The 22400-nt window shown below is 39.1% G+C and overlaps 1 protein-coding gene across 1 annotated transcript in view; it reads right to left on the bottom strand.

Moving 5' to 3' along the window:
• The window catches only part of SLC9A9 (solute carrier family 9 member A9), a 174835-nt gene that overhangs the window by 94397 nt on the left and 58038 nt on the right, over nucleotides 1–22400 (bottom strand). The window contains exons 7-9 of the mRNA XM_059479635.1: nucleotides 10103–10241; nucleotides 9174–9279; nucleotides 326–414 (exon numbers count right to left, since the gene is read on the bottom strand). Of these exons, the coding sequence (XP_059335618.1) occupies nucleotides 326–414; nucleotides 9174–9279; nucleotides 10103–10241 (334 nt within the window). The remainder of the gene's footprint in view (nucleotides 1–325; nucleotides 415–9173; nucleotides 9280–10102; nucleotides 10242–22400) is intronic.

The following is a 22400-nucleotide window of genomic DNA, read 5'->3' as shown; positions in this document are numbered from 1 at the left end:
TCTTTCAGACCACTTCTATTTTACTTACTGGAGCTCTTTGATTTCCTTAATTTTGAAGCATTTTTGCATGGAAATTGGTGCAAGCTGTTATCTCCACACCTGTCTGGCATTTCAGGTCTCTTGGGAAGAACAGATTCTTATATTCTTATTTTTTTTTGCTTATCCTGATAATTGTTACTGTTTTCTGGCAAAATCTCCAGTCCTTCCCCTGATGAAGACATAAGTCTCTTGCTTTACATTGATGAAATCCCATCCAGCTGTATTGCAGTGACTGTTACTCCTTACACCAGTGTAAAACATGATGTCCTTTATTTCCATGTCCTACCTGTTTAGTTCTCATTTTGGAATCTGCTGACAGGTTGTTGTAGGTGTAATGGGCCTGTGTGACTCCACAGAAAAGGACAGCAACAATACCTGGAATTAAAAAAAAAAAAAAAAAAGAGCTGCTTCTGTTTTCTTACTTAGGCTTGCAAAAGGCTGCATAAAAAAACCAAATTAGTCTGTTAATAGCTTTTTATAACAAAAGGAATTTGAGATATATGTTCTAAGGCCAATCATGCTTTCATAGCATTTCCACTGTAGTATACTTGGAAATTCAAAGGCTGTAGAATTTTTTTTTCAATTAATACATGGTATGATCCAATCATAATCTGACAGTAATTGTAAGTGTAGGACTAAATTAATTGTAACATGTAGGAATTTGGACTATTTGAAAGAATTTGGCAGGGACTGAATGGGGAAGGGAAAAAAAGGTTACTTTTAAATGGTTTGGGATCACTTGGTAGGGAATGACTGCAACAGGGTAAAAACATTCCAGTCTGTGCCTGATTGTATCTTATCACAAGCAGTGTGTAACAATGTCAAGGTGAACAACAACACACTGCTTTAAAGGGATGCTCTGGCAGGTGCAAGCTGTGCTGCCCACAACAAGCAGGTCAGTGACTGGGGACACAGTTATAGTTACAGCTTGTGGAAGGTCTGCAGGGGAAGCAGGATTGTCAGGAATAATAGTAACAAATTTGTTTTATAGGGATATTTTTCAGTACTGCCTTGGTCCTGGTTGTAACTCACTGGAATCACAGAGTAACATCACTGTGTGCAGTAGTGTAATCAAAGAAGCTGATAAGGTTGTGAGGTCTGGACACAGATAATGCAGGAGGAACACACATAGGGAGAAAACAGAAATCCAAAACCAGTGTCCACCAGTAGCCATATGTAAATGGCCATGGAGGAAAAATGCTCTGTCTTTTTCTTAAACTTGGGGCATGTCTGCACAGATAATTATTTACACAACAGCTCAGGGTTTCCTTGTGTCCACTCTGATCATTGTTCCCTGCAGACATTTTGTTTGCTTCTGAGTTCTCTTTATATTTTAAATTTACCTGTACTGCTTCTGCAGAACACTGACTCTTTAGCCAAGAGAAATTCCACTGAACTTTTAGTGTGTCTTTGTTTCTTATATTTATTTTAAGTCTGTTTTGATTTTTCTTTTCCTGGCTACACTAAGCCTTTTCTTCATGGTAAATATTGTGGGGTATGGTGAGATCGTCGCTGCTGAAATACATTCCAGGAAGTTTATATTTTTGTGAGGTCTAATTGCTCTCATGAATGTGTCTAATTCTTTTTTCTCAGTAACTGGATTTGATTGTGCAGAACTGATCTGAAGAGTTTAAAAATTCTCAAGGCATTAATAATATGCACTGGGATGCTCAAATAATGACATTTCAGTTAAAAATACAGGCAAACAGTAATGTTGCTAAGTATCACTAGCTCCAGGCTCAGTAACTGAAATGGAGATAAGAGTTTCTGATGCAGTTTCTTCTCTATTAATCATCAGGATGTCAAGTCTTGCATTTTAAAAATTGACTATTAAATTCAGCTGTGATTATAAACTGATTTTGACTGCTAAGAAACTGTTAATTATGGGTAGTGAGGAAAACCAAGAGAGTGTCATGAAGAATAAAATGGCTTAAATCTGATTTTGCAATAAGAATAAATGAACTGAACCATGCAATTATGCAAGTGTAGAAACCAGATACCCTGTTTCCAGGGAAGACTGGGGGAATGCAGTGGAATATTCCAATTGCTGCAATTGAAAGCTTAATATGTACCAGCCACAACTCTCACAATGAATAGTTCATTAAAAGACTTGGAGAAAATTGTTTGTAATGAATATCCATAAAAATGATTACTTAAGAGTAATGATCAATTACATGCTAACTGAAAAGGAAAGAGAAGTACCTGAAGAGGCAAACACAGAACTCTTTAGTTACAAGGAAAAGGCAATCTGGATTTCTTTGTAGCACTATAAAAGCTGGAATTGAAGTTAGCTTGGTAGCAAAGTACTGTATGAGCAGAGTGTGGCACAGAATGAGGCTGTTTTTGTGGGCTTGCTTTCACAGAGAAGCAGCTAAGAGCAGATATGGCAATACTGGGGTTGAAAACAGAAAATATCCATTAGATGCAGGAGGCAGATAAAGCAAGGTGGACCTTTTACTTGTCCTCAGTTTCAGGCTGTTGGAGACAGCTCAGTCACTCTTCACTTAGTGGAAAAATCAGCAATTACTGAGACAGTGCTACAATTGCAGAACAAAATGCTAACTTAAAGTAAGCAGGGAATGTTTTGAGTTGAAACAAGAGGTAAGTTAAGTGCAATACAGCTCATTGTGTTGATTAACAGATTACTGACATTTTTCTCTTAATATAAAAGATGAGACATTTCACAGAAAAATGCTTTTATCACTAGTAAACTTTCAGCTTCAGATCAACCTCTTTTTTTTTAGAAATAAAAGCCTTACCATTTTATTTGATTTTTTTAACAGAGAAATTGAGACAATTTGTTAACTGTTAATACAGCTAGAGAACTTATTCTTACATTAGTTTTTACAATTATATGTAGTTGAAATGGTTGTTGAGTCAAAAGCTAGTAATATAAAAAATATAGCAACTATATAGGAACTTGTAAATTTAATAGTATTTTCCTGATAGTGGGAACCTCAAAATTATAGTGTGGGAATTAATTTACAAGTGCTAATCTGAAAATAGCTCCCATATTAGCTCTCACTAATAGACAAAATCTTCTTTTAAACCATTTCACAAACATGCAAAAAGGAATATCAGAGAAGAGCAGCAGGTGCAATGTTCTTTTAATGCAAAACTTGAAGTGAGTGGCCATAATCAAAACCTCAGAATTTGCTAATTTGAGAGATTAAACCAGACATTTTTCTCCCGCTGTCAGGTCTTTTGGTGGTAATAAAGGGAATTTAGAAAAAGAAAACCCCCAAGCTGCTACTTTCTGGGGGAGTAAAGGAATAGGTAAAAAGTGTAGCTTCATTTCAAAAGACCTGTGAGCAAACCAGTTTTCATCCCAACTTAAAATCTTTCCAGAACTTCTGGGATGCCTCTCTAAAGATGCACAACATCCTGAAATCTCTCAGCAAAGGAGCAGGAACTGGTCTTTCATCAGAAGTGGGGAAATGCATGGAAAAAGGAACAATGAGGATTGGGTAAAAGAGAAATTATTTAAATCAGATAACATTTACTTTGGAGTCATGCTTATGTCAGAATCTCCACAGCATCTCCTGGGCTGCAGCTGAATGTGTGAGTGGCAGGAAATGAGACTCTGAGTGCCTCCAGTTGCTGCAGTAATGGGGCCACACACCCAGGGGCAACAACCTCCCTATCCAGGCTGTTTGAGGGTATGGAGTGTAACTAATCATTTTCTTGATACTAAAGAAAATATTTAAAGTTTCTTACACCAGACCTGCACCAATGCAAACCAAAGTTTGTGCTTTGCTCATGAGGCTTTTATCTCTGGAGTTATCTGAGGCTGATTTTATTTTGAAGTGACACATAGCAACAAAAGATGGAGCTGAGGGGATTTTTTAGGCCCTTATCTGAGGACTGTTCATTGGTGTTGTACCTGGCTGCTTCAAGTGAGACCTGGGCTTCAGTGTTGTACTTTTGTAACCCCAAATGAATTGCTGAAATCAATTTCCACTGGAACTCCTATGGTGACATAGAACAGCATTTATTCTGGCCATGCTAAGAGTGCTTGCCCTGTTTATGCTGAATCGCTGCACTAGCAATAAGACTCCACTATTCACATTTTATGCAACTGATCTTTGGTCTCAGCTTAATGCTTTGCTAGAATGTGATTTTCTCCAAAACATACACATTTCTCTTTTTTTCTTACTGCCTTAGAAGACTGTGCCTACAGCAGCCTCTAAATTAGCCAGACCCAAGCCCTGACTCCAGTAAGGGATTGGCAGCAGACCAGCTCAGTTGTCATCTGTCTCTGCATAGCTGGGCAAATGCCATTTTCTTATCTCTTGTTTTCCTAATTAGGCTTAGATTCCATCCTGTGCTCCTGGGAGTGGCAGACCTTGAGCTTACAAGAGTTGTGGTCTCTTTGCTTTTGACCTGGAAGCCAAATTATCCCCTCTCCTTCGTCCCTGGCAGGAGTCTGCCTACTCTGCATGTCACAGCATTGCACATTACTAATGAATAAAGAAAAGAAAGCCACACAGTTTAGAACTGAAAGCCCAGAATATCTTCCTTGTATAGAATAATGTCAGCTCAGTGAACTGAAGCCCAAACTGCCTTGGGCTCACAGTGCTCAGAACTGCAGAGAGAAATGTTTTGGTAGATCCCTTCTGAGAGTGTGCACAAGACCTGCTCACAGCATTTTAAAAAAGCAATGAGGTAGATGACAGATTTTAGACAAATCACAGCAAACAGACAGGAGAAGTGAACAGCATGAGGATAAATGCACTTTGTCAGCAGTATTAAAGAAAATGAAGTTGGTGACATTCATGCTTGCTATGTTCTAAATAGAAAAGTAGCACAAAATTGCCCCAGGGAGAAACCAATCTTTGGACTCATCCTGGGCACCTCATTCATAATATGCTGCTTATTTATTTTCGGAGGAAAAGGAGGAAGAGCTTTCCTGATAGATAGACTCTGCTCTCCTGTGAGCCCCTGAATAGGAAGGCAGGTGTCACAAAGGCAGAAACATCACAAAATGTCCAGACAAGAATTGCTGAAGGTGAGGAAGCAGCAGTAATTTATTATTACAAGTTTTTTGCTTTATAATGATCAGGGCTCTGAAAATTAGTAAAGGAACAAAAATTACACTCTGCAACAATTTTTTCCTTCAAGGTCTATTGTCTTTTTTGCCTTCATAATGCAGGTCTTTACTGTGTAAAAATCAGAGAGCTTGGCTGCAGTTTTGATGCCTTTGCACTGAGTCACTGTGTGACTTTGAAGCGTGCACCAAATGAACACATACATACAGGTCAATTCCCATGTGCTTAAATGTATTTCTGCAGGTAAATTAATCTCCTTTTATTTGAGTATCTGGTCATTTCAAACAGCTGTAGATAGAGAAGGTCTAAGTGAGATGACCATTAAATGCCCATGTACATCATGAAACCTTTCTCAGACTGAGTGATCATTCAAAATTTAGAAAATGTTGTTAATTATAAAACAAGATAAAAAGCAATTAATAAATGCAAGATATACTTTCTTGATTTATTTCAACAAGTGTTTAATTTAAATTATTTGTGATTTTTTTTCATAGTCTACTAGTAAATACTATGTAATGAACTTTGCAAATGAAAACATCTCTATTAGCACTGACCTTACTCTAGTATTCTGCTATTACAGCTTTGCTCAGCAGTCAGGAATTATATACTCCAGGGCAAATGAGAAAATGCACAAATTAGATTCTACTGTATAAGAATCAATTTATCATGCATGTGTCACAGCTTGATGATATAGCTATAAGATTAATAACCATAACATTAATTTATAATTTCCAGTTCCCAGTATAACAATGATTGTGTAGTCATCCCAGATTTTTATTTTGATTTGCTGGTTCGATCACATCCATTTTTCAACCAGGGTCAGGCCCATGTATTGTGTGTTATATATCATGGGATATCTTGAGGCAGAGAAATGCAATATTTTCTAAAATATTGACCTGTACTACTCTCCATGAAATTTTATTTTAGAAATCTGCAAGCTAAACAAGTGAACACTACCACCTACTTTACCCACTAAAAAAACAGTATAGCCCATTATTTATAAATTATGAAATACTTCAATATTACACTTCAAAAAGCTCAGAATGATTGAATGACTGCTGTGGAAAGCATTATAAGAATAAAATTATTTTGCAATTACATTACTTAATAGCTACAGGGAAGTACTAGTCTAGTGTTAATCCTTTGAAGTTCATTTAGAAGGAATGAACAGAGAAAGCACAATGTCCAAGGGAAAGGAAGATGAATAGAGGCATAAATGTCTCATGGAACCAGTTGGTTTTTGAAGCATGTCAGCACTAGCAGTGTGGTGCACTGAATGCAGTGGTGCAGCTGTGCCATTGCTGGGCTGAGGCTCTCTGCCTTCTCACAGCTGCTGGTAAGGACAGGCACAGGGCTGTAAAACCAGGACCTGCACTCACTGAGACAAAGGGCAAAGCAAGAAAGCTGGGAAAGACTGGAAATTAGAGTGTGGAGTGAGAGCTGAGTGTGTCCTGGAGCATGAGTGCCCCTTTGCTGGGCTCCCCCTGCAGCAGGTGCTTTGTGTGCACACATCTGCATTTTGCACACATTTCCTCAGCATGGCTATGAGAGATCAGGGCTGAACCAAAGTCTGGTGAAAATCTCTTAACCAACAGAATATTTCTGCTGCTGAACTTGGGGTTTAAAATAGTATTTTGAAAGGAGGAGAGTTAGAACTATTTCAGAGGAAACTGAAAGACAAAAGCAACATCAAAACTGGTTAAGCCAGGCAACTAAAGGATAATGTCAGCACAGTACTAATAAAGTAAATGCAGTTATAAAACACAGCTTTGAGCTTCTGAAGCCACAAGAAAGGCCCCATGTTTTTTTTCCATAATAACAGCTTCTGACAAAAGCCTTTTACAGAAATTAAGTGACAAAGATTTAAGTGATAAAAGTTTCAAGATTAAACTTTGCCTTCTGACAAGTGTTATTAAACAATTTCTGCATGAAACTCAGAAACCATGAAGAATACCCATGAAAAAATGCTAGTGACAGAACTAAAAATGCTTGATACTTTTCATTGGAATATAGGTGTTGGTGAATTATCTCTCCTCTTTCAGTTCCTATTTTGTTAAGAATTAGTTAAATTTCCCAACAGTTTTCTATTTTTCCCTTAAATTGAAACTTTGCTTTGGTTCCACTCTCTTCCTCCTTCTCTGCCTGTATCCATTTAAAATTCCTTACCATGGCTTCCACCACCATCTGTGGTGTTCAATAATTAAGTCTTTTATTTCAGATATTTTATATATTACAGCAGAAAAGAGCAATGAAACACTCTTCAGGGTAACTACCAGGAGAGACTCTGCTGTCCATCATCACGTTTGCAGCATGCAAAAAAGACACATGCCAATTATTTTTGTCTGGACATAGAGTCTGTTCCTATGCCTGAGAAATGGAAATTACCTTTGGTGCAGCACCTGAGGCTCTGAAAGATATGAGTGTTTCCTTTACAAATCTACTTTTTGTGTATAACGTATAATAAATTGTTCAGTTGCTGAAACACAGCATCCTTGTGCTCTGTGAGGAATGCATTTTAAAACAGTCTTTACTTGGAAGTCACTGGTTTAGGAAATCTGTACCTCCAGTAAAAGGAAAGTGATCAACAATCCTCCTCCTCTGCTTGCATTTTTCTGCAGTATTCATGCCACATTTTTAAGAGCTTGTTGAGTGTAACCCCAGGCAGCAGCTCAGACTCTCACAGCTGCTCACTGCCTCTCTCCCTTCTCCTTGGTGGGATGGGGAGAGAATGAGGCAAGAGCAAGAGTGAGAAACCTTCCTGCAGATCTCCTGCTCTGGGGTCAGCTGTCCTGGCACCCTCAGCCCCTCTGCTGCTGGGCTGAGCAGCAGAAAACCCCTTGGCTCTGTCTAAGAGCTTCTCAGGGACCCCTGAAATATCCCAGCACCACATTAGCTACTGTGAAGAAAATTAATGCTACCCTTGCCCAAACCAGTACAGAGCTGTTAAGAGACAAAATGGACTTTCATTCCACCTGGTATCTGATTTTCTTGATGAAATTAATTACCACCCTTTTGTTCAGTTCATGTACCACTGTTTTTATTCATTGGCCTGAAGAATTTGGCAGTAAACAGGATGCAAAGTTGTATAATTAGTGAGACAAAGATGCAGATATTAATACCCATTCAGAAATGGTTTGATTGTGTGGCTGATATTAAAAAAATAACATGCTGGCTCCAGAGAACTCAGTAAAAATATAACTGTTGCCTTCAAAAGGCTTTGAATGATTTGCGAACAAAGCAGCATGGGCTGCATTACACTCCATTAAGCATTTTTCTTCTCCTGATTTTCCCTGACATTAATTAGAGCACTGGAGTTCAGAGGTGACAACCTCAAGAGCATTAAAACAATCAAGGCCATAGAAACTTTGTTCTTTTGAGTCACACTATACAATAGATTGCTGTGGAGGTAAACTATATCCATTTACAAATTTTGCCTAAACTTCTGTGTGGACTTTAATGGAGGCCCTGGGTACATAATCGACTGTGATTGTACAATTTGTTTCCTGGCATTAATGAAAAAAACAATTGGATCTCACATCTTTCTACCTGTCATTGGGACATGGCTGTGCCAAAATGTACATGTAGGTGCACTGAACAAGATGACTTTTTTTTTGTAAGTATAAAGGTGGATGCAACCCACCCTTAGCCCTGTTCTTGGTTTACTATTGATAATTGGTCTCAATTATTGATGATTGAGAAAAACAAGAAGGGCCCAGGATATGGAGTGTGTGCAGAGGAGCACAGGCTGGTAATCACAGGGCACTGCCTCCTTCCTTCCTTGCCTTACTGTTATCTTTGGTCTCCTAGCTGGCCAGAAAATAGGGGGATTAATAGAGAGACATTAATAGGGATGGGATAATGCAGCGAGGAGAGACTGAGGACCTGAGCCTGATCTATTATGTCTTTGTCTGGAAGAATTATTCACTGGCACTACAGAATTGTTCTTAAAGATGAAACAATCTCCAATATAGCAACAGGCTTTTAGGAGCTTTAGATATGATGTCATGCCTAAAATAAACCATGCATTTTACCCACACTAGAGGCACAATACAAAATTGCTTTTATTTCATTTAATGCAATACTTACCTGTAAGCCCAGCAGCTTCTGCTGATAAGAAGGCACTCCAGGATAGGAGGAAAAACAGGCCTGTCTCCAACATAGGAAACTCACACAGCTTTGTGAATTTGGTCAAGTGCTAAAAGATTACTAAGGAAAAATAAAAACCCAACTGTTTTATAAGCTAAAATCACCCCCAATCTGAGAAAGGATGAAAGAAAGAAAGCAAGCTCCCCCACCATACTCATCTAAACATTGAATTTGGGAAGAACTGCACAGCTTGACTTATCTCAAGGAGCAAAATCCAGAACAGATTTTAAAGTCAGCTATTTTAAGTACTTTTGTGGAGTTTGAATTAATACCCAGTTGGTTGCATTTGATATTCTTTTTCCTAGAAAAAAAGGAAAAGGAAGTAATTTTGCCCAGTTTTATAAACAAACTGGCATTTGTTTACATTTATGTGAATGCAAAAAGATCAAAATCACTGATCTTTCTACAGTAGCATTCTATATGAGCTGCAAAACACAAGAAAAAATGCAGGGCAACAGAAAGACCTTTAATTTCCAGCTTAGTTAAACTGATGGGCTTGTTGGTCACACTGACACGGTGTAATGTTTCCCTTGTAGTTTTGTATAATTTTTGCTAGCCTGGAGTTCATAAATAAGTTCTTGTTCTTAAAAAATTAATATTTGAGCCTCAATATACTTCAAAACACTTTCCTTAAAATACAATTCTTTGCAAATAGGGTGATAAAGGCCAGAGTCCTACCTAATGAAGAAATTTGTAGATTCTGATAAACGACATTTCCTGTCAATTTATGATTTTATCTGTTTGTTTACAAACACTTGAGCCTCGAGTGAAAAGCTTCAGGCTCAAACTAAAGATGGTCACTCTCAGATATGGCATCTTTTTTCCAATATATATAGATTTGCTCCCTGAAAACAAACCATAAAGGATATTAAAGCTGTGACAACAGCATAAGAAGATCCCATGGCAAATGATCCAGCAAAGATCCCCAGAAAATTTCCCACTGACTGGAAGAAAGCTGCAGCATCAAAAGCATTAGGATTCTCCTTGGGACTGTAAATGGATATAGAGCTGAAAAAAAACCAAAGGGGTGGGGGAGAGGGAGAGAAAAAGAAACAACAAATTCAATCACATTGTAACAATTTTGGAATCAATAATTGCAAATGAACAGTATTAAGCACTCAAAATGCAAACCAAGACTTCTCTGGGCTAACAGGAGATGAGAGCAAAGCAGATGGAGACTGGGGAGAACCAATTTGTTTTCAAGGTATCACACTGGAAATAGTCTACTGCCAGTCAGCAACACTTTTATACTAGAAGTGCCATAAACAATATTGTTTCCAGGCCAACAAAACATTAAAAGGTGGTAGGTGGATAAGAAAACTGCAGGGAAGATAGATAACTCTGAATTATTTATTGGCCATATGTCCTCAGAGCAGTTACATATTCGCAAATATCCTTGATAAAAAGTGCAGCTTTGTGGCTGAGGTTCAAATAGGTGACACAAATCACAGCAGGTACCACACATGCAGCAGCAATTTTGTCTCAAACCACTGAGCACTTTCCTTCCTGGTGTAACCCTTCATAGCCAGGGCTCGAGATGTGGCAGGAGCTCAGCAGTAGGAAACTTGTGGACAGAATGAAAGTTGTCCCACAGAAAGAAACTGCTGCAGTTGGCCAAGGTCATCTCCTGTTTCCCACCCCTGAGTGCAGCCACCAGAGGTGTTTTGGGATGGGAAAGGATGCCACCAAAGCAAAGGGACTGTGCACTAAATAATTAGAGTGTCTCAGAGTTATTAGCCAGCAGTCATATACCAGAACACCAGTAACTCCACGTTTGTGTGTCCTTTTGCTTGTTGAAATGTTATATTGAACAGATACAAAATAGCTCTAAGCCTCACAAACTAAGAAACATTTTCCATCTTTGTGTTCTGTTGCTTTGAGTACTGTTTTGAGTACTTTTATGATCCTTGTCAAAGAAAACGTGCTGAGCTTGGCTTTGGATTCCAGAATGTGCCTTGGATAGATGGAAAATTACTAGTATTTTAAGAATTGGAATTTTAGAATTTTTAAAAAGTTGTGAATATTTTAAGCTTTTGGATATTAAGAATGCAATCCTTGTAGTCTGATGATTTTCATTTGTAAATAAGGCTTAGGGTTGAAATTCTGTATAAAGGATTTTCTAAACAGATGCATTGAAATAACATGAAGATGTAACAACAGTTCTTGTGCTTTCAGTCTGCAGAAATGGCACAGGGTTCTCAAGGCATATGGGGGAGCACCACAAATATGAGGGGGGAATGCTCAGGTACTACAACAGAAGTAACTAAGCACTAAAATCTCTTATCTCCAGTTATGCTGATTAGCACCACCACCAATCATTGAGATGGTTTCTGCTGGAAGGTGCTGTTGATACAAGGACACAGAACCCTGGCAGCACAGGAACTGGTGATCAGCAGCATGTTGCCGTCTAAATTTTCTGTCCTTTCTCAGCTGTGGCTTTCTTAGACCAGGGATCAGTTATAATTCTTTGTTCTTCTTGCCTAGAAACTCGTAGGTGTGTCTTGACAGCAAAGCAGCCACTTGGTGCTTTGATGTTTGTCCCAGCCAAGTACAAAGGCTGCAGCTGCTGCTCTGTTTTGCTTAGTGAATTATAAATCAGGAAATGATCTTTTGTGCCACTGGTGCTCTAGTCTGCATTGAGTGGTGAATTCAGAGAGGTCCTAGAATAAAGGAAAATGGTTCTGTTAGAATGATGGGCTCTGACCATGACAGGAACGCTCAGTAACAAAACAGGTCATGGCATGGAGTGAGAATTTATTAGTCAAATGTATGCCATAGCCAGTAAATGGTTTTTTTAAAGTATGTTAATCTTAGGGCAAGAAAAATTGGCTGTATTAAGACTGGTTAGGGTTACAGTTTGCCCTCCAATCTACCAACAGATTTCAGGGATGAAGAAAACTAGAAGAAAGCATCCAATTCTTAATGTAGTTATTTCAGGAACAAGGATGGAGTGACTCATTCTGACTGATAAGTTTTTTTACTCAGTGTGCCCCCCATTATTTTTAAAAGCACCATAACATGACATATGCTCATTATACTACTGTGATTTCTAGTCTAAATCTTTCCAGACCTCCTGTTTCCCTGCAGCTCGGAGAATATCTACTTCTATTCTTCATTTCACATTATTCTCTACTAGAGCTATTTATTTTTCTGGATATGTTTCTTTTTAGCACTAACTTTTAATCCTTTCAAGCATCCAAAATACACAGTAATTTACCTGAGGTTTTCTATATAAGATGCAACTTAACAGAACAGGATCTTATTCTGTTTATTCCACTACTTTCTGCCAAACCAATTATTTGACCTAAAAACAAAATGGCAAAGTTTAACACTGGAGAGAACCACCATTAAAGTTGTAGTGCCTCTACTCTTCTTCCTTTTCCTTGGAGACCAATTTGAGGTCTGCTGGCATGACTTGCCCTCTCTGCTATCTGCTCTCTGTGCTCTTTGTACAAAGGGAATGATTGCAGTTCACTAATAAGCAGTGTGGGTTTGATACTAAATTTCAAACTGTTTTCAGGTTTTAGAGGCTTTCTAAACGCTGAACGAGTTTAAGAAAAAAAAAAGGGTTTATTTCTGTAAATTTGTATCAGAGGTGGATTAAGGGAGTCCTCAAAGTAAATTCAGCAGAAAACTGTTTCAGAGACTGATAAATGAACAGATTTAATGGCAAAGGCCTGCTTTATCTGCCAGCCAGAATGAGAAAGAGTGCAGGGGTAGGAGTGAGAGATTTTTGTTGGCTCGTCACTGAATACTCAATATATGTGTCTCACCTGTCCCAGTCCCTGCTGTCTGTGTGTGTGAGCTTGGTAAGCTCTGCCTCTCCTTCTGGTGGGGATAATACTTCACCTCCTGGCTGGGTTCATTACGATTAGCCAGCACTTTCTAGATTAGACAGCTATTTAACAGATCTCTTTTTATTTCCAGTTTTTCTGTGTTTCCTTGAGCCGACAACATTGGACAGGCTCAAGTGCTTTCACAGCTTTCAAAAAAGGAAATACAGGCAATATTTATTTATGCAATATATTGCAAGTTGGGGTGGTAGTTTTTCTTGAAGCAGATAGAAAGATTAACAGTTTGTGTCAGTTGTACCACGCTAAGCTTTCCACTTCCCTCCCCTCATATGCTGAGATCACTTTAGGATGAAAGCTCAGCATGACAAACACTTTCATTTTACACACTGCATTACAGATGGGCTTTTGCAATAGAAAGCATCCAGTCACATCTCCTGTTGCATCTTAATTGATTACTTTTTACATCTTCATTTATTCAAGAGATCTTTTTCTTCCTGTTAGTTTTCCCAGCCTGTAAGTACAGCACAATGTATTTTCCTCGGAAAAAAGAAATAAAATAGAAAGCATTGCAGCAAAATTTTTCCAGTAATTCATGCAAGTTTTTTGAGGAAAAATCTGTTGTTGAGGTTAAATCTTGTATCTTACTTTTGTTTCTGTCCAAACCTGCATCAAATAAAGAGATGCTAATCAGTCTTAACTAGCAGAAAGCATAAAGATTCTTTGTTTTGATATAAGCCAAAGTGAAGCAACACCTGTATCAGATGAATTTTAGAAAAATGCATTATGCTGAGGAAGATACACTCAAGCATCAGAAGCAAAGTGTGTGCAAACAGCAGAAAATTTCCAACAGAATTATGTAGAGTCAGTTATTAGAAATAACTAGTAAACAGACTGGTTTATTCCTGTCTTTTTGACCAACATGAAAATAATAATTTGAGAGGAACATTTCTTTGCACTTGCTAAGCCACAGGGCTTTCTTTAGCCAAGTGCCCTTCCTCCTCCTTGCCCTCCATCACGTGCCATGTAACACTGCACAATGTGAGAAAAGAAAAAAATACCTGAAAATACAGGAAGGTCAGATGTTCCCTAAAATACCTTCATTGAATATACAGTGGGATGTCCCTCAGGTGATAAATAATTATAGAACTACACGGTGATTTCATCAGCTGCTAATTAAGAAAAATAAAGCAGGCCAGAAAAAAGTATTCTAGAGTTCAAGGTTGGTTTTAAGAGGGAAAGAAGGTTATTTTTCCTGAAATTATAATTACGCAGAAAAAGGTAGGTCACTACAGCATGTTGGAAAATTTGGATCTTTCAGAGAAGTGGATGGAATCAAACAGTTTCTGTTCCCACACAACTTTTTGGCTATATACTTTTCCTAAAAGTGTTGGAAGGAAACCAAAACATCAGAGCTGTAATTTACCCCCAATATGTGTTTGAACTAGAAGTGAAGGTCCATTCATGGCACCAGACACCCACACCTTGTCTTGGCAAGCTGGCAGAGTCTGCTCAGGCGTCCTCACCAAAGATCTCCTCCCACATGAGGAACAAGCAGATGAACTATAAAGGTAAAAACAACTGGGGAAGTCTGGGATGTTACTGTGCCAAGCCAATAAATCACATATGAAACAGAGGTTTGCAGGCAGCTAAGGCAAAGCAAAGACACACCAGAGCAGGAAGGCTTAAGGACTAGCAGAGGCAGCCAATTTTAACAGTTTCGAAACAAATATGCAGAGGTCTAGATAAAAATTTCAAACAACAAACAAATGCATTTTTCAGATGTGTTAAAAGAGTGATCAGTACATTGAAAGAACACAGAGGAGTCTTTTGTACATCCCTCTGTATAAATGAATCTGTCTCCATGGAATTTATTCCTGACAATATTTGCAAATTTTTAGACATTTAAGGTTCCTGAAGCAGAGACTTCGCTGAAATATAGATACTAAGTTTTCTATTTATATAGAGCTTTATATGACAGATAAAAAAATAAAAGGAATGAAAAAAGAAAGGTGCTGGTAGTTGAATCACTGCCCAAGTGGCCAGTGTCTGAACCTTCATTATGGATACCCAAAATTTTATTCTCCTTGGCGATACAGCAGGTCATGGTTTTTATTCCACTTATAGCCTGGTTTCATCACTGCTATTATTAGTACTACTATTATTGTTTTTAATTCTAGAAAAAGATCTGGCAGTTGTTTATAGAAACTATTTTCTATCTGGGCTTACACTCTGTTTCTTTTTCTCTATGCCATGACTTATTTTCTTCCTCTGTTTTCTGACCTTACTTTGCTCCTTTGTAGACTTTTCCAGAATGTCTAAAATACCAGAGAGCATTTTATCTTGATTACTTTAAACCAAGATAACACTTACTGTTGTTGTATATGAGCTTTTATTGCTTTTACACTGGTAACTATTTTCAGTTTTCTTCTGTGTCCAAGCCTGAGCTGACACACAGCAGCAGTTTGTCAGAGAAAACAACAAATAGTTTGTGTTGTTCCAGGTGGACTTTCCCTAATGCAGATCTCACTTGTCGCCTAGCCCCAAACACCAGGGACTGCAGAAAATCTGCCATCCTCCCTCCTTCTTCTCTGTCTCCCGGCCCATGAACCTTAGGAATTCTGCTCTACCTCCCATGGGAGCCTTGGAAGCCATCTATCCTGCTGATCCCATTCTTGCCTTCAAATCCCACACCTGGGCCATACAGGACCTGTTATCTCACCCACCTGGATGGGGCTGAGCTCAGCTTCAGGTGAGCTGAGACAGCTCTGGTGCCCAGGGACAGCTCTGCCAGTCCCTGCTGCTGGACACCCTGCATCCTTCTGAGCCTGCTCAGAGCTTGCTCACTACAGGGCTGCAGTCACTTTGCCTCACAGGAAGGAGATTGAGATGAGAGTTGTGACAATGATTCAGGACCTAATGGGCCTGCAGGCAGAGCAATTTCAAGTCTAACATCATCTCTGGTCTGGTGTGGAGCTTCTCTGCCCCAGTGCACCTGAGCAATGGTGTGCACTGTCATCTGTACAAGTATCTCAGCTTCTCATTACCTTGTTCTAACCTGGTTTTATCTTTGACAGAAAGAAATCCTGATGAACAGCAACATGGGCTTAAAATCTATGCAAAAGAAAATTAAGGCTTTAACAGTAAAATTTGTTCACATACCTCTGAGGCTTGGCATAGGAATATTTCATTCTCAAATGACTGCTATTGCTTCTAAATGCCTAATTTTCATAAATCTATTTGGAAATATCACAGTCATAGTGACAACTCCTTCCTGTCCCATATCTTTGAGAGGAATGAAGCACATCAGCAGAAAACAGATGGCTGATAGTGGGCTGTCTGTGACAGCATGTGTTGCATTCTGTGTTATCCCTCTGACTGTCCTTATTTATGAGCTGATCATATCCAAAGGCACATAATTTACACATTTCTGTGCCTACAAATATGATGCCTTCTCATTTGGATATCAGAACTGTAATCCAACTTACTGTTTAATTTTCATTCTTTTTAAGCCTTGCATGAAGAGGAAAGGCCTGTGTCTGTCTAGAGCAGCTTGAAGTCTGTCCCCCCAGTTAGGGAGCTTTCAGTGGCTTCAGCAACTGGGAAGGTGCACATAGTGCTGAGAAAGTAGAAACAAAGAATCAACACCAAGGAAGAGATAAATGTATTTATGGTATTAATGCAAAGAGCCTGACTTCTCCCCTGCCTGGCATCTCTCTGTAATCACTTATGCTTTTGCAAAATAGAACAGGGTAAAACAGTGCTCTAAAAAATATGCATTTTTTCTGCAAAGAAAACATGACTGTGAAAGTTACAACCCATCATCCCTCTGAGTTAACAAGAAATAATGAACAAGTTAAAAATTCTTCAGTCAATATCTAGAACGAAAAATGAAATAGTTTTCTATGTTATTTGAACCGAATCTGCTGCATGATGCTAATTGTGCTTTAAGGGGAGTTAGATGTGCTGTGTGTGTTAAGACTCTTGCTAATGTTGGTTCATGAGCCTGAGCAATCTTTTTGCCTCCCTACCCCTGACACCTGAGTTGGGAGCTATTGTCCTCTCCCAGCTCTTGCACTACTAAATTTACATTCTTCCTCATTATTCACCTTTGTTATCTTTCAATTTTTTACTTGTGAGCCATTCATCTCCAAAGTTACTTAAAGAGCTGAAAAATATTTATCAGACACATTTACACAACCTTCCCCTTATGTGACAGTTCTTCCCATTAGTGCAGGGTGATGAGACTCTGGAATAAGGATTTGCTGTGAAAATTATATATCTCTCTTGAAATCCAAAAATTGACTTAATGTGCAATTGCAAGTATTCTGTGAGCATAAGCAAGAGTTTAATGTGTTCCTGGAGGCCTAATTCGATCCACACTTCAGGTTTGCTTGTACAAAAGTGGCAGAATGTGATACTGTGGAACTAGGGAAGGTGATTACTGGAAGAATTGGGTAATCTTAATTAACCCCCCCTTTTTCTACTAAAATTTTTGAGATGACTCAAGGATGAGGTAAGAAAGCCTTCCAACTACACTAGTCTTTCACAGTGCCTTTGTTCCTGCAAACAAAAGTTACATTTATCTGTGTCAATTGAACTCCACCTGCCTGTTGACAAAATGCTGTGGGCTGCTGGCTGCCTGCACAGAGCAGAGCGTTGGGATGCTGCAGCAGATTACCAGAAATCACTGTGATTTACTGTCATCCTGCTCCAGAGGAGAAACTGCCTCAAATTACCCTTACAGTGATGAGTGTCTGAGTAACTCCAGTTACTCCAGTTCTGTGCAGTTGGTATAAATGTGCATTGGCCTTACAAAAAAAGCAGGATATGACCCAAACACTCTAAGGAAGGTTTTAAGCAGTTTGGTTAGCCATGAAAAATCCTTTCTCTTATGGGCAACTAGCAGAGATTGAATGGAAAGAGTTTCCACTAAATCTTTATTAAATAGTAATTTTCTTATAATCAAAGAGACCATGATTTTGTTCAGGAGCAGTTTAAGACGGAAACAACAGAAAATGATGTATAGTTTATGCCAGACAATATTCTCCCTTCATTTGGGCTTTGACTCATCCTCCTAACACTGCAGGAGAACCCACTAGACCTGTGAGCACTGTGAGATACCCAGGGATGAAAGCAGCATTTCCTTTGTGGTAACAGCTGCTTCTTATCCTTCACAAATGCACGGTCCTACCCATTTCACCCTCCTCCAGGCTTTAAACCAACTTCTCCCTGAGATTGAGCTGGTTAAACAGTACCACAAATACTCTGTAATCTCTGAAATCCCCTTGAATGAATGGGGACAAAGGAGTGAGGGGCAGTATCACATTACTTAGCTGATCAATGGAAGAACATATACAGCAGGTTCTTGTTTAATATTTAAAGGACTTTTTTCTTCTGTGACCTTTGCTTATGAAAATCTGATGTGTTCAAGGCTACTGTACCCCCTGTCTTTTCACAGAGAACATTTCAGATTCCTGTTTGTGCTCAGCTCAATACTCCCAGAGACAGGGAGAGGAGGCTCAAAGTGCCCAGTGCTGCTCACCTTGAGAAAAGCAGGCTGTCCTCTCCCTGCTCCTCTCCTCTTGTCAGTGGGACAGCAAAGGACCCCATTGTCACCACTGCCCTGCCAAGCCTCAGCTGCCCCAGGTCACTGCCTGAAGTGTAACAGGGGGGTAAAGCCTACCTAGGAATGGTAAAGAGGAGGGACAGAATTGGGAGCATGCTGCTGGGAATGTGCTATAAAGAATTGAAAGGTTAAGTGAGAGAGCAGGAGAAAGAAAACTATCTTTGTGATTTCTACCAGATGTCAGTTTTATATTCTACCAGCCATATATTCTACCAGATCTCATTATAAAAATATAATGTATCAATTATATGCTTTCATAGATTTTACTCAGGCACGAGGTGTAATTTTGTTTTTTCTTCTATCTTTTCCTGTTATCACCCTAAAATAAACTGTCTGTGACCCAAAAGTAATCTAGTGAAGTCAGACCATATAATAGTCTATGTTTGCAACAAACCTAGAGCTTAGTAAGCATGGGTACTCTTTGTCTTGTAAGAGATTTTTATGCTACTGTTTTTGTTGAAATTATTGCATCATAGACACAGCTAAGTGCGCTGCTAGAGGATGCAGGCAGTCCCTAGAGCAGCTGGATAAGCCACTGCCTGTACTATGGGGCTGTGCCAAGTTTCTGGCCCATCAGCAGCCTTGGGCTTTTTCACTTGCAGAATGTTTTCTGTCAGAGATTTAGAAAGGAGCCCTTGCTCTACTGCCTTCACTGAACTTCAGCATCTTTAGGAACTTCTGAACAGTGCAGGACACTGGGCAGCCTGATGCTGAATGTAATTGATAAAGATAAGGTACACAGAATCCCACACAAATTAGGGTGGAAGCAGAAGGAAAGTATGTCTAAAGTTTTTTCTATTTCAGTGTTCTCCCTCACTCTGCCTAAGATACTCTAATGTGTAATAAATAGGAAGAAATGTGGTCTTTGGTATGTGGTATATCATCCTTGTATAGCCAGTGCATGCAAAACAGATCCTTTCATAGTCAGAAGGGGGTGAAATAAGAAAAATCTGCAGTTCATGTAGCTTTTTAATATCTGGAGTGCAATTTGTGTATCTCCTACCCAGATTCTTAGAGAGATTAAAAAAAACCAAATTACTGCTCCAAGAAATATTGTCAATAGATGCAAACAAAATGGCCCACGTGATTTCTAATGTGCCCAGACCATGCATTGGATGACCCCACCCCAGTCCTGACTTGGAACAGCCTAACCTTGATGTTGTGCCAACCATCCCTTTTTCTTTAGCCCCATTTCACTCAGGAAAAGTTCCCTTCTCTCAGGTGACACAGTGCAGGGGGTGTGAAGGGCAGGACAGCTCACTTGGAGCTGCTCTGTGTTAGCACTGCCAGCTGCCTGCGCAGTTTTCCTTTGCATTCACCTTTACACTCCTCAAGGAGGGCTCACATGGTTTTTCCCCCAGTGAAGACACACCCTGTGCTCTCAGTTGTCACTTTCTGTGCTGCAGTTGAGAGCATAGCTGCTGTGGGAATGGGATTTTCAGAGCTCCATAGCCCTATCGATTTTTCCATGTGCTCACCAAACAGCTGATAATTTCTGCCTCTTGCTAATCTGGATTTGAGATGAGCCAGTAATCTAAAGAAGAAAATCTTTTTAATCTCCTGAGCTGTTCAATCCCACCTACATTTTGTTATTGAAAATATTTTCTATATTTTTCTTTTAAAAAATGGAATAGCTAGGGAAGAATGACTCAGGCATTGTCTGAATGAAATGCTATCCTGCATGATAACACAGCTTCTCTCACAAATATTAGTTCCACTTCTATTGCTTTATAATAAATGGTTGCAGCTGTTGCCATGGCAATTTTAATTTTTAAAAATGTATCCAACTGAAGACAAGAAATGCAGCTGTTGTTATGAGAAAGTCTAAAATAAATCCAGATGTGAATTGTATGATCTAGTGTTGGCAGTAATAACGTCAGAAACAAAACATGTTACATGTTTTGTTTTCTTGATATACTGGAGCTGAGGATGGGAATTTAGGGATATTCTGAATTGTAAGTCTCAGTTTCTGATCCAAATATAGCAAATAAACAGAATGAAATTTCACCTTAGGGAAAGGCACTTGCTAGAAAAGCTGGTCAGCCTTGCATAGAAAATGGCAGTAATATTCCTGTAGGAGAAAGGTGAGCCTCAAGCTCTCCTCTACCTTTCTGCTAATATGCTAACATTTTATTTTTTTACAGCTTATAAAAAGAAAAATCCTAGCCATGGTAGAACTCGTAGGATTGCAATATTGCCTATTGTTTACTACCTTATCACTCTATAGCCTGAAGTTCTTTAACCTCTTAGACCTTTAATGTGAGAACATGAAAACAAATTACTGGACAGTGCTTTACAAAGAAACACAATCCAACAAGTCCCAGTACATGCACTAATAGTCATCCACTGGAAAAACCCACTGGGCTGGGCAGGTAAATAGTCCATGTAAATCTCTTCTGGGAAAAAAATATTTAAAGATAGAATTTCTGAGAAGGTGATAGAAGAATAGGTCCAGGCTTATTTGAAAGTGAAGTTTACCTCTGGTGAGTGCTGGCTGAAGAGCAGTAGCTCCCACAGGAGCAGAGAGGTTTTGAGGGCAGCCTGTGAGTGTGACAGCAAGCGGGACCCGGGCAGGGCAGCACACGGGCTGAAAGGTGGCTTCACATCCATCCTGGACCTTTTCTCCTTGCCTTGGAACTGCAAAGGCTGCTCTGCCTGGAGCCCTTTGAAGCTGTGGCTGGCTCTCCACAGCCTGGGGGGTTCATTTCAGCAGCTTGGGGCTGCTGAGAGCAGAGACAGGGCTGCTGAACCTTGTGGGAATTGGTTTGCTCAAGCGTGAAGTCAGTGCTGATTACGGCACCTGCCAATAGCTCTTGGCAATCTGCAGGATTGCTGAACTTCACTCGTGGTAAAATTAAACAAAGAGAGGGAATCACCACTTAAGCAGGGAAGCTGATGTGGATAGAATTTCAGTCCCAAATTCTAAGGCAATTAAAACAGTAAAACCTTCTTTTTATCTGTAAGGATTACAGGAAGAAGAGAAAACAAGAAAACACACAAAAATATACACTCATTCTGTTTCTCTGACTTCCATCCTTGGGGATATTTTACTCAAAATAACTGGAAGTCTGTATTTCTTTATCCTTTGTACAGGAATTTCGAATGATAAGTCACCTTTAAGCCTTGCTACTTAAAAATATTCTACTTGAAGGAAATCTAAAAGTTAATGGGAATTTTGAAAATAATCTGGATAATAAAATCCTACCATCCCAATTTCCTCAATATAAATCACTTGATCAAAGTGACCTAATGCCAAACATACTGGATGAGAGGTTTTGCTTTGATAAGAATGAATTATTTGTAAGTACACATGCTAAGGCTTTGGAAGGCACAGCTGCCAGCTGATTGTGAATTATTCCTCAGTGCTGAGACTGAAAGAATTAAGGAACATCTTTTGTTAAAATGAAGGTATATGCTATTGGCCTTTCCAATGCACTGTGAAAAACCTCACAGAAATGACAGGCAGCCATACAGATAATTTTTCTTTCTGGCTTTGTAAAGACTCCATTGATTTATGGATAAACATGTAGTATAACACATTCATTTCCACCACTTAGTTTAAAAATAAATACTTTCCCCAGACAGGAAGTTCTATGAGGCTTAAACACAGCTATTAATAAGAGGAAAATTATTCTGCCTAGCTTCATTACCCTCATAATTACTAGAATGTAGGAGTCTTGCCTCAGAAACTTTTGCATTCACTTCACTCTAACAATGCTCAGGGAAAACACTCTCCAAGCTATGGAC

The sequence above is a fragment of the Ammospiza nelsoni genome, chromosome 10 (genome assembly GCF_027579445.1).
Source record: "Ammospiza nelsoni isolate bAmmNel1 chromosome 10, bAmmNel1.pri, whole genome shotgun sequence".
NCBI lineage: Eukaryota > Metazoa > Chordata > Aves > Passeriformes > Passerellidae > Ammospiza > Ammospiza nelsoni.
Note: the sequence above shows the minus strand (reverse complement) of the source record. Positions and strands in the feature narration are given on the sequence as shown.